The following is a 13,613-nucleotide window of genomic DNA, read 5'->3' on the forward strand; positions in this document are numbered from 1 at the left end:
CTTCTTGCCCTAATGGTAGCCAATCATTCTGGTCTCTTGCCAAAGCTATTGGCCGCAACTTTTGCCCATCTCTGTTCCCACCTCTGTCCAAACCAGATGGTTCTGTTGTCACTTCAGCCAAGGATAAAGCTGACCTGCTAGCATCCCATTTTTCTACCAGCTCATGTATTAATGATCTTGGTAAAACACCTCCCACTATTCCCAACACGCTCCATTCAATGCCTCCTGTGGTCTTCCGTCAAAGGAATATCAGAAGGATTTTGATGAATCTTGATGTTAAGAAAGCTCCAGGTTCTGATGGTATTTCTCCACTTGGAGGATGGTATTTCTCAAAACCTGTGCTCCTGAACTTACTCCTATTCTTTGCCGCCTTTTTTCCCTTTCTTATTCCAAAGGTGTTTTTCCTTCTTGGAAATTTGCTCATATCCAGCCAGTTCCTAAAAAGGGTGACAAATCCCTCCCATCCAATTATCGTCCCATTGCAATTACTTCAACTCTTTCTAAAGTAATGGAGAAATCAATTAACCGCCAATTCTTAAATTACCTAGAAACCTTCTGTCTGATCAACGATTGCCAGTATGGATTCCGTCAGTGTCGATCTACTGGTGATATTCTGGCTTATGTTACTCATTTATGGACTAATTCAATGGAAAAGTTTAGTGAAACGCAAGTAGTTGCTCTTGACATCTCAAAGGCTTTCGATCGTGTTTTGCATAAAGGTCTTCTAAACAAGCTTCCATCTCATGGTTTGCCAACTGTTTTTAGTAACTGGATATCCAGTTTTCTCTCTGATCGCTCACTGAGGGTGATGGTAGATGGCTCTCTGCCTTCTGACTTCTCCAATAATGCCAGTGTCCCCCAAGGTTCAATTCTTTCCCCCAGTCTTTTCCTTTTGTATATTAATGACCTTCCATTGACTGGAAATCCAATCCATAGTTTTGCCGATGATAGCACATTGCATTCCACTTTCCATTTTGAGAAACCTTGTCCTGCTCAATCAGCTTCAACTTCTGGAAAATCTGCTACCAATTCCTTAAATGCCGATCTTCAGGTAATTCTCCAGTGGGGCAAAGACAATTTAGTTGATTTCACCCCTTCTAAAACTCAGTCTTGTCTTATATCTTGCAAAAAGGATTTTTCTGCTCTTATGCTTATATTTAGTGACACTCCGATTTCTAGGCAAAATGATATATCTCTTTTGGGGATCACCCTGACTTCTAATCTCTCTTGGCACAAGCACATTACAAATATTGCTTCCTCTGCATCTAAAAAACTTGGTTTTCTCTTTCGCTCTCGGCGTTACTTTTCTTCCAAACAACTGCTCACTCTGTATAAATCGCAAATCCGCCCTGCCATGGAATATTGTTCCCACATCTGGGGTGGTGCCCCCAAAACCTCTCTCAGGCTTCTTGATTCCATTCAGAAGAGGGCAGTTAGGTTAATTAATGATTCATCTCTAACGGAGTCTCTCCACTCGCTTTCTCGTAGACGTACTGTTTCTGCTTCATGCCTCTTCTACAGATACTTCCATTGGCACTGTTCTTCTGAATTGGCTTCTATAATTCCCGCCCTCTCTTTTAAAACAGTCCGAACACGTTGCGCCACCAGGCAACATCCATTTACTGTCCAACTTCAAACCCACAGAACCAACTTTTCATCTTCCTCATTTATTCATTCAACTGCCGTTTTCTGGAACAACATACCTTCATACGTATTTTCTGAAAATTAGGATCTATAGAAGTTCAAGTCCAATGTCAACAAATATCTTCTTTCGTCTTCTCAATCCTCCAACCCAAGCACGGTACTAAGTACTATAGGTTCTAATACCTCTCGTGTTTGGGGTTCACATAAAAAAAAAAAAAAAAAAAAACTGGCTTTGTTACCTGCGGTTTTATTTATTTATTCTCAATCCCATGTAGTTGATACCATGTAGGTGGCGCCTGTAGATCATATATTATTGTGTTTACAATTATGGCCTTCTATCGCTAATCCCGAAGTCAGTATTTTTGGTACAGAAGTTGTGATCATCCGGTGTTGTTTTAAACGAAGTGTGATATTAGGTTTTACGTTGAAGTACCACTAAGTTTTCGCGCAATTTCATGTTGATATTAAGGTGTATATCAGGGTTGACATTTAGTGTTAATTTCAAATTACTTTCCTTGAGCCTACAAACGTGTAGACTTCCTTCTCGAAAATGTTACCAGGTTTCACTTACTAACAGTGACTGGCTTCCCACGTATTTACTGAATTTATTTCAATGTAAGCCTTCTGATATAGAAGAAATCATAAATAAAAATCCAAAATTACAAAAAATTACTCGTCATAAAACAGAAGAGGTAGTACAGTTGCTATTGACTCGTGGTTATAAAATAAGCGATATAAAAGAAGAACCGTGGCTTCTGACGTTTTCGCCAATCACACTCAAATATAAATTCCGTTTAATTGAGAAACTTGGCCTTTCAAAAATTGAATTGCCGTTACTGCTGCTTCCAGAGCAAAATTTGAAAGCCATCCGTGCCCAATGGGATGAACCAAATGATTTTTTAAATCGCGTTTTGTACATGGCGCAACATTTAGGAATAAACGTGAAAGATATGTCCAAAGAACTTATTCGTTATCAACGGTTGCTGAGGCTGGACTTTTCAGTGCTCAAAAGGCGTGTGGAAGTAATAAAAAATGTAGGAATAACATCAGAAGCAATTTTAAGTGACCTGATGTGCCTTACAGGTAGTGAAGATGTTGTTATTCACCGTGCTTCTGTTGCTAAAACGATTAATATGCAGTTAAAAACATGGATGTTGCGATGCACAGAAAATGACTTTTTAATAACGATTCGCAGGTGGAAAGCGAACTCAGAAGCATTAGAAGGCCACCTTAGTGTTGCTGAATATCTAGCTGAACGACTTAACTGTAATAACGAAACGATTTATTATCTTAATAACAAGAATCCAAATTTGCTTGCTATTTCACCCAAAAAATTGAAAAAGGTATGGTAGTTGTCACACTCTCATTGGTGTTTTCCTTGCATTTTATTATAAATATTTTATTATAAATAAGCGACCTGGCTGTTGTGATTTTTTGTAGTAAGACGGTTGTTAACCGGTTCTGTTCGTTTTATCCAATATAGTGTCAGAATTAGGAATAAAATTTTAAGCTTCCCTAGTTTAAAACTAATCCAAAAAAAATCCAGTTTGGTGAACTTTATACACCTAGGTGTCTGCTGCTATAACTTGTTTAGTGTCCCATCATACTCTGTATTAATTAAGGTGTACCAACCCATGAGCTGATCTCAGCCTTTCATATGGCTGCAGTAGCAGCATTCTGTGGGAAAAAAGTATTAAGCTTTTATTTCTTATTCCTTGCCACTCATTATTTATTCTGCTCAGAGTCCCCCCCCCCCCCATCTTGTGTTTTGCATTCGATTGATATATTCATTCCAATTAAATTTTCTATTTTTTGTGCAATTATTTATGCATTCAATTTTGCATGCATTTCTTGTCATAAATTCTTTAGATCTTATTTTGATATTTTTTTAAAATTTAAATCTTTATTTAAATGCAATTATGGTTTCAACTAGAAGAGGTATGCATAACATGTCACAGAATGTCATGGTGGATGTGAGAATTGTCACTGTCAGTTCACATTGAGTTACAGCCTCTTTCCTCATACTTGTTGCATGTATGCAGAACTTTCTCTGGTTGATGGTGATTCTTTCTATGTATTAGATGTGGTGAGCACGATGACTAAATTTCAGCTTTGTGTACTGCTAGATGAGATTGTCTCTGAGAACATGAGTTGATGCCTTAGGAAAAAATCGAACCACAGTCTCGACAGGGATGCAAGTGTCTAATTCTATGCTGAGTGACACTTGCCCGAGTCCAGCCTGGGATTAGATCTTTTCCTGCAGAATGCCCTGTATCTACAGAAGGTAATCTTTTATTGGATGATTCAATTGTAAGGGAAACCATTAATATATTCTGTAATAAAGACAGATGGAACAGAACTAGAGTCAGTCATTTAGGTGCAGAAATTGTTGATGTGGCTAATCAGTTTCTAAAGGTACTAAAGGATCTACAGTGATTCATGTGATTGCCAGTATCTAAAAACATAAATGACTGACTACTTGGTAAATAAATATAAGGTCATGCTGGAAAGATATCATGTCTGACAAAAAGGTGACAAAGGTGCACGTCTGCAGTTCTGTCCAGAGATGATAGGAGATAATATATGATAAAAGCCCTGTGGATTAACTCTAGATTATGTAAATGAACTATTCTCCATATAGCCTGTTTAGTACTGTGCTGCAACTTGGTTTCTCTGTAAATGATACTTCAATATGGAAGCATGTTTGCTATAAAACAGTTGGCAATCCTGAAAGTTTACTTTTTGAGAACTTGAATAATAAACCCAAAGACAACTCTCAATGAATTTCATCTAATAAAGAAGATGAACAAAATCTTGAGTTTTAAAAGGCAAGCAATAATATATATACAAATATTTGTCTAAAATATGTACATAATTCAGTGAACAATTGATTTTAGACTTAGAATGTAACAGACATGTATTCTAAGTGTGCCCATGTAACTCGAGGACCAAGGCATCCAACAGCAAGCATCCCAGTTTGTTTATGGACATATGCTCTTCTGTGCCCTGTTAATTTATTATAACACCTAGTATATCATCATGGCCCCTAAGAAAACTGAAGAGAAAGTGTGTACATATTAGTGTTCTGCAGAAATTAAAGCTGTTAGAGAAGTTAAACCCTGCTTGTTTGTTTTTCATATGTAAGGAATATGGTGGGGGGAAAAACCTATCTGTGTCAGATATTGTAAAAATAAAGGCTAAACCAACTGTGTTTTTTCAGATGTCTTGACTCTGAAATTCACCACTATCTCACCTTTAGCTTCCTAGCTCCAACTCTGAATAGTTTCTGCAAAAACTTTGAATTCAAAGTTTTAGCCTTCACTATTCAAAGTTGAAAATTAAAGTCAGCATAAATAAAAGCTTGTTTTTTAATGTTTAACATTATTTAAATGTTTCTAATACATAAATATATAGAGTAACTATTTAAATTTTCAGTTATGTGGGGTACAAATGGTCTCAAAAGAACTTTTGATTTAATAGACATTTGGTAATAATGGACAATTCCTCAACTTGGTTCTCATTATAAGAACCAAACTGCATCCAGAATTTGACAGTGCAGGAACCAATAGCAGGTAATGATCACAATGTCATAAAATGGATAGTATCGAAAAAAGATTTTTGTGGTGAAAAGAAAAGGGAAGGGCTTCAAATTCATTAGTTGGGGACTAATGGTTTTAGGATGGTTGTTTTAGGATATTATGGTGCAGAGCAGCAAAGCAAAAGGCTCAAGCTAATGGGAGTGCTGTGGCTCATGGGAGAATTGGGTGAGCATTGTCCTCTGAATCACAACCTTTTGAAATGTACTGCTTGTTTAATATTTGTGGATCAATCAGGAATGGGACATGATATTGCCAAGGGGAATGTCTTTGTATGTGCATGATGTAAGGAGTGTGAGGAAATCGGGCGTCAACTCAGCGTTGTTATGGACCTATATAAGAGCTTGAAGGACAGGGTGGATGCCCTTGGAGGATTTAAATAGAGGGGCTCATCAAGCCCTCAGCTGCACACATCAGTGCCAGAGCTTGCACTTGAACATCACGTAACAAAGCGGCAACCCCCAAGGCAGAATGCACTGGTCCAAAAGGAACTAGTTGTCAGGGAAACGGGGGAACATGTTGTGCAAAAAGGATAGGTGGAACAGGACCAGGGTATGTCTGCCAGGGGCAAAGGTTGATGATGTAGAGCAGATATCATCTTTTAAGGGCACAAAAGGTGATATTGTTGTACATGTTTGGCACTAATGATATGAAGAGTAGGAGACGGGCAGAATTACTTAAGAAGTACAGGTCAATGTTGCAAAAAAACAGTCAGTTAGGGTTGAATTTGAAAGTGTTTTTTTTTTATGAAAACCCCAAACACGAGAGGTATTAGAACCTATAGCACTTAGTACCGCACTTGGGTTGAAGGTTGAGAAGATATTTGTTGACATTAGACTTGAATTTCTGTAGACTGCAATTTTTAGGAAATACTTATGAAGGAAGGTTGTTCCAGAAAATGGCAGTTGAATGAATAAACGAGGAAGATGAAAAGTTGGTTCTGTGAGTTTGAAGTTGGACAGTAAATGGATGTTGGCTGGTGGCGGCACGTGTTAAAACTGTTTTGAAAGAGAGATCGAAGAGAAAACTAGACCATTTTTTGTTTCAGAATGACTTAGGTCAGTTGCGCAAATGGCAACTACAGTTTAATACTTCTAAATGTAAGGACAGGAATCCAAGATTTACTTAACCTAGGGATACTGGCATTGAAAGTGGTCCAGAATAAACAAGACTTAAGGGTTACGATTTAGTTAGATATGAACTTTTCCATGCAGTGTAAACAAGTGGTCAAGCACACAGTATCCTGTCTATGATATATAGGAGTTTACAAGTAGGAGGACATAGTAGTAGTAGTAGTGGCACATGATGCAAGAAAGCAAGTGTAGGAGCTTATGCAGCATCAGCCAAAAAAAAAAAAATCACACCATTCCCTCCAAATGCCTGTCCAGTTCCTCCTTAAATTTATTTAACCTATCAACTTCCACAACGACAGATGGAAGTTTGTTCCAGCAATTAACCACCCGCTGGCTAAAGGCAAATTTCCGCACATCTATTCTACATCTGTCCTTTCTTAATTTGAACTTATGTCCCCGTAGGTTGGTAATCTGAACAAGTGGAAGGATCCCATCAGAATTCAGCGTGCTCAACCCATTCAAGGCCTTATAGACCTCAATCAGATCACCGCGCAGGTGCCTAGTCTCCAGCCACTGCAATTTGCAGAACTTAAGCCTCTCTTGGTAAGAGAATCCCTTCATTCCCCTCACCAATCGTGTTGCTCTTCTCTGCACACGCTCAAGCAAATCTACATCCTTCCTAAAATGAGGCCTCCAGACCTGTACGCAGTACTCAAGGTGTGGCCTGACCATTGCCTTATACAGAGGGACAATCACCTCCTTTTCCCTGCTAGCAAAATTCCTATACAGGGTGTTTCAGTTAAACGTTTCAGAACTTCTAAGAGGGGTAGGGTACATCCTGACAACTCGAAATCATATAGCAATGTGGGGTCGGAAATGCTTTCCTGAAGCGGTATTGTACACAGAAGTCGTCGTGCGACGTCGTGCAGCACAGATTCGATTTTCGGTCAATGTATGGGCCGGTATTATGGGAGATCACCTCATCGGACCTTACCTGTTACCGTGTCGTCTAACCGGACCTATCTACTTGATCTTTCTTCAGCAAGTATTGCCACAACTTTTGAGAGATGAACAGATTTCTGCATCGACGCAACAGACAATGTGGTTCCAACACGATGGAGCCCCTGCCCATTATAGCGGAGATGTTCGTAACTACCTGGATGTCACATTTGGTCAACAGTGGATCGGACGTGGTGGTCCCGTGCGTTGGCCTGCTCGGTCACCCGACCTATCATGTCTTGATTTTTATTTCTGGGGTCATACGAAATCGCTAGTTTATGACACCCCTGTTGACAATGCTGAGGAGCTGGTTGCAAGAATCGCAGTAGCTGCCGAAGAAATTCGAAATTCGCCTGGAGTATTCCAGAATGTTCGGATGTCCATGCGTCGGAGATGTGAGGCGTGCATTGTAGCCCGTGGAAGAAACTTCAAACACTGACTTTAATCCATGTACCTTTTGCTTCTTTTCATGTATTATTAAAACGGTTTCTCACTTACGGTCTCTTTTCTTTATGGTGCTTCTGTGTACAACACCGCTTAAGGAAAGCATTTCCGACCCCACATTGCTATATTATTTCGAGTTGTCAGGATGTACCCTACCCCTCTTAGAAGTTCTGAAACGTTTAACTGAAACACCCTGTATATCATTGACAAAACCCCATGACCCGCCCTAGCAGCCTGTCTGCACTGCTCAGAAAACTTCATATCTGACTGCACAATTACTCCCAGGTCTTTTTCATTTTCTACCACCTTAAGTGTAGTACCACACAGTTGGTACGTTTCTCTGGGGTTACTTCTACCCATATGCAGTACTTTGCATTTGTCAAGGTTGAACTTCAGTTGCCACTTCTTAGCCCATCTGCCCAACTTATCTAGATCCTGTTGCAGTAGCACACTGCCATTACTGTCATTAACAACCCTGCCAACCTTTGTGTCATCTGCAAACTTCGACATTAAGCCTGATATACCTTCATCAATATCATTGATAAATACACAAAACAACAGTGGACCCAACACTGAACCGTGTGGGACTCCACTAATAACATTAGTCCACGAAGAGCAGCACCCATTGATTACCACCCTCTGTCTTCTCCCACTTAACCATCCTTTTATCCATTGTAGCAACTTACCCTTAATACCATTCTGCTCCAATTTGTACAGTAGTCTTCCATGCGCAACAGTGTCAAAAGCTTTCCTGAAATCCAAGTATATGATATCAAAATTATTTTTTGCATCCAGTTCCTTTGTGACCACATCATAATAACCAATCAAATTTGTCAGACAAAACTTTCCCTTAACAAACCCATGCTGTGTTTGAATTATTGCTGCAGTCTTGTCTAGATAATCCTGCAATGCATCTTTAACCAGCGACTCCATTATTTTACCCGGAACAGAAGTTAAACTAACTGGTCTGTAATTACTCGTGTCACCCTTCGATCCACCTTTGTGAATTGGGGACACATTTGCACATCTCCAGTCCGTGGGAACCTCCCCTGAGTCCAAGGATGCTCTCATAATTATGGCCAAGGGTTTGCTTAGTTGCTTTGCCGCCTCCTTTAAAATAACTGGATATATCCCATCCACCCCAGGTGCCTTTCTTATGTTTAACTTCAACAATTTCTCCTCCACTTTGCTCTCAGTTATTACAAAATCATTAAGCACACTGCTACAATTTGATAACCTTCTTCCATTTTCAAATTGTAATAATTCCTCACGTGTGAATGTAGATGCAAAATACTCATTCAGTTTGTTTGCTATCTGAGCAGGATCATCAACAGTCGAACCATCGATGTCAAGTGGACCAATCAGATTCATCCCCTTCCTTTTAGAGTTTATATAAGTAAAGAAATCCTTGCTGTTTTTCTTAGCATCTTTTGCCAAAGATTTCTCGTAATCCGCCTTCGCCTGCCGAACCTCCTTTGTGACCTGATTACAGACTAGCTTATATCTGCCACAGGCTTCTGCGTCACCTGATAATTTATATGCATCCCATTCATTTTTCTTCTCTGTCACGAGTCTCATTAGTTCATTTGATAACCATTTAGGCCTAAACCTTGAACGATATTTCTTAATCGGTATATAAAGTCTAGTAGCTTCCACGATTAATTCTTTGAATGCTTCCCACTTAGAATTTACTGTTTGTAACATCGTCAGTTGATCCCAGTGTACAGAATTTAAAAACTGTCTGAGACCACTGTACTCCCCTTTACGGAAGCAAAAACCCTTTCCTTTACCCCTGACGGTAGTTACCTCTTTGAGTAAATCCCACTTCAGCACACTGTGATCACTGCCACCTAGTGGTTCCTTTATCTGCAAATTCTTAATACACGAATGATCACTGCTGATAACCAGATCAAGAGTGTTACTTTCTCTGGTTGCCTCTCGAACATGCTGCTGCAGAAAACAATCATCCAATAAATCCTCAAAAGTCTGACTAGTGTGTGAGTGACCAACCCACAAGTTCCAGTCAATATCTGAGAAGTTAAAATCCCCCATTATAAGACATTCTGATTTACTGGCCCACTCTATTTCTCTGTACAATTGTTCATTGTACTCATTCAAGTCATTAGGCCTATAACACACTCCTACTCTTATTTTTCCTTTCTCAGTGCTTATCTCACACCAAACTGACTCAACAGAGCACTGTTCATCTATATTAACTGGGTGCACTTCCTTTGATTTTATGTTTTTCTTAATTAACAGCATAACACCCCCTCCCTTTCTGTCCTGTCTATCCTTTCTGTACACATTGTACTCCCCAAATTCCAGTTCTGCATTCCTTATATCTTTGTGACACCACGTCTCTGCTATCCCAACAATATCCGCCTTTGATGTCTTGACCAACACTTCAAATTCATCAAATTTATTTACTATACTTCTAGCATTGGTATACATGCAAGCATACATGCTCCTATGCCTATTCCTTGTTACCCTAACACATCCCATATACCCAACTAATCCATGATGACTGCCATCCGTCCCTGAAACCCCCAACACCCCTCGCTCCAGGTCGCTTCTTATTCTAATAGAAATTGTGCAAGAATCACCTTCACCTCTGCCTGCGATTACTGTTAAACTATTAGTCTTTGTATCCCCCCAAACTAGCAGTTTTCCGACCCACCTAACATTGCCTCGATAGCATCAGCAAATATTCTTGCACCCTTTCTATTTAAGTGTATCCCATCCCTGTAGAAGCAATCTCTCCTGTTAACAAGTACAGTCCAGGCTGAAAAAAATTCTACCCCTTGAGCCCTGCACAATCTTTCCAGGGCCGAATTGATCGACAAGGCTCTCATCATGTACTCCCTCCTATCGTGTCTGGGCAGAATTGCAGACACTTTCAAATTCAACCCTAATTCTCGGCTTTTGTTCAGCAGTGACCTGTACTTGTTAAGTAATTCTGCTGGTCTCCTACTCTTAATATCATTAGTGCCAACGTGTACAACTATATCACCTTTTGTGCCCTTAAAAGATGATATCCGCTCTACAACGTCATCAACCTTTGCCCCTGGCAGACATACCCTGGTCCTGTTCCACCTATCCTTTTTACAAAGCATGTTCCCCGTTTCCCTGACAATAGAGTCACCAACAACTGCTAGTTCCTGTGGGACCAGCGCATTCTGCCTTAGGGGTTGCCGCTGTGTTGCGTGATGACCAAGTGCAAGCTCTGGCGTTGATGTGGGCAGCTGAGAGCCTGATGGGCCCCTCAATTTAGATCTTTCGAGGGCATCCACCCTGTCCTTCAAACTCTCATATAGGCCCATAACAACGCTGAGTTGTCGCCTGATTTCCTTACTCTCCTTACATCGCGCACACACAAAGACATCCCCCATGGCAATATCATGTTCCGTTCCAGAGAGTTCGGCAAACATTTCACAAGTTGCACATTTTTTTAGGCTGTGATGCGTTGGAGAATTGCCCCCCTCAGTTCTCCCCCGAGTCACAGCACTCCTGCCACTTTGTGCCCGTTGCTTTGCTGCTCTAGTCTGGGGCATGGTAGTTTAAATTAATAAAATAAATAAATTAAATGTCAATAGTATTTGAATAGAAACTATTAAATAGAAACAGTGAAGCGTATTACTATATAATTATGCGTTAGAGCTACCTAGCTACCTCAATTAAAAAATTTGAATTCCCTACCACTATATCCAAAAACAATGGCTACAAAAATGGAATGAAATAACGGTTTTACCTATCGTAAGTAAAATCCACAAAAACTCTTTATCTAAATTAAAAATAAAAAATAACCAGCGTAACTATAACTATATGACTACGTATTAAGTACAATATAAAATAACAATCATGTAAATAAAAGGCAAACACTTATCGTTTTTGCGGAGCCTGTAACTGACAGCTGTAACTTTTAAAGAGATTCAGCGCCCTCATAGGCGCTGAATCTCTTTTCTTAGGAAGGGACAATAACGTATGTTATTGTCCCTTCCTATAGGATGGTGGTTAGACTGCATTTAGAATATTGTGCTGAAGCCTGGAGGCCATACTTAAAGAAAGACATAGAGCTCTAGAAAGAGTTCAAAGTAGGGCAACCAGATTGGTTAGGGTTGCTAATCAATGCCTATATGAAAAATGATGTGGACTGCAAAGTTTGGGAACCCCCAGGGTTTGGTGCTGGGCCCATTGTTGTTTTCTGTTTTTATTAATGATATTGCTGAAGGTATATCAGGCTTAATAACGAAGTTTGCAGATGATACAAAGGTTGGCAGGATGGGTGATGATGGTATGCTACTGCAACAAGATCTAGAAAAATTAGGCAGTTGGGTTGAGAAATGGCAATTAAGGTTGATTGCCAATTAAAGTTTACAAATGCAAATTACTGCATATGGGTAACAGTAATCCCAGATTAATGTACAAACTGTGGGGTACTACAATCAGGGTAGTGGAAAATGAAAAAAATCTGGGAGTAATGTCAGTCAGATATGAAGTTGTCTGAGCAGTGCTGATAGACTGCAAGCACAGCACATGGGGTTTTCTCACTAATATACAGGAATTTTGCTGGCAGGAATAAGGAAGGGATTATTCCATGTAGAAGGCCATGATTAGGCTGCATGTTGAGTACAGTAGGCCCTTGATTTATAATTGTTTGATTTATGACAACTGGAATATTAGCATTAGTAGAGGCATACGATGCAACAAAGCAAGCTTATGCAGCATGAACCAAAAAAATACAAAACACTCCCATTTCACCCCTCCATTCAATCTAAATGCCTGTCCAGCTCAGCCTTAAATTTATTTAGGCTATTAGCTTCTACAACAAAAGATGAAAGCTTGTTCCAATAATCACCTACTCTCTGGCTAAAGGCAAATTTCCACACATCTATTCTACAACTATCTTTCCTCAGTTTGAAACTGTGCCCCCTCAGGTTCTTAGTCTGAGCTAGAGGAAGAATCCCATCAGCATTCAGCTTACTCAACCCATTCAAGGCCTTATACACCTCAGTCAGATCACCTCGCAGGTGCCTATTCTCCAGGCACTGCAATTTGCAGAACTTAAGCCGTTCTTGGTAAGAGCACCCCTTTGTTCCCCTCGTCAGCCTTGTTATCCGTCTTTGTACTTGTTCTAGCAACTCTACATCCTTCCTAAAATGAGGCCTCCAAATCTGTACACAGTACTCTAGGTGTGGCCTGGCCATTGCCTTGTATAACAGGATAATCACCTCCCTGTCCCTGCTAGAAAAATTTCTATATATCATTGACAAGACTCCATGACCTGCACTGCTCAGCGAACTTCATATTTGACTGCACAATTACCCCAGGTCTTTTTCACTTTCCACTTCCCTGAGTGTAGTACCACAGAGTTGGTATGTTTCTCTTTGGTTATCACTACCCATATGCAGTACTTTGCATTTGTCAATGTTAAACTTCAGTTGCTACTTCTCAGCCCATTTTCCCAACTTATCTAGATCCAGTTGGAGTAGCATACTGTCAGTAACAACCCTGCCAACCTTTGTATCATCTGCACACTTGGACATTAAACCTGATACACATATCATCAATATCATTGATAAATATACAAAACAACAATGGGCCCAACACCGAACCCTAGGGAACTCCACTAACAACATTTGTCCACGAAGAGCAGTGTCCATTGATTACCACTCTGTCGTCTCCCACTCAACCATCCCTTTATCCATTGTAGCAACTTACCCTTAATGCCATACCTCTCCAATTTGTACAGCAGTCTTCCATGTGCAACAGTATCAAAAGCTTTCCTGGAATCCAAGTATATGATATCAAAATTATTTTTGGCATTCAGTTCCTTTGTGACTACATCATAGTATCCAAT

At 39.9% G+C, this 13,613-nt stretch overlaps 1 protein-coding gene across 1 annotated transcript in view; it reads left to right on the forward strand.

Moving 5' to 3' along the window:
• Window positions 1-2,028: 2,028 nt before the first annotated feature.
• LOC150075331 (transcription termination factor, mitochondrial-like) overlaps window positions 2,029-13,613 on the forward strand; it is a 28,874-nt gene continuing 17,289 nt past the window's right edge. The window contains exon 1 of the mRNA XM_090388450.1: window positions 2,029-2,987. Within this exon, the coding sequence (XP_090244576.1) occupies window positions 2,100-2,987 (888 nt within the window). The 5' untranslated portion in view covers window positions 2,029-2,099. The remainder of the gene's footprint in view (window positions 2,988-13,613) is intronic.

This window comes from Mastigoproctus giganteus, chromosome 14 (assembly GCF_048544385.1).
Source record: "Mastigoproctus giganteus isolate SK-2022 chromosome 14, ASM4854438v1, whole genome shotgun sequence".
Classification (NCBI taxonomy): Eukaryota; Metazoa; Arthropoda; class Arachnida; order Uropygi; family Thelyphonidae; genus Mastigoproctus; species Mastigoproctus giganteus.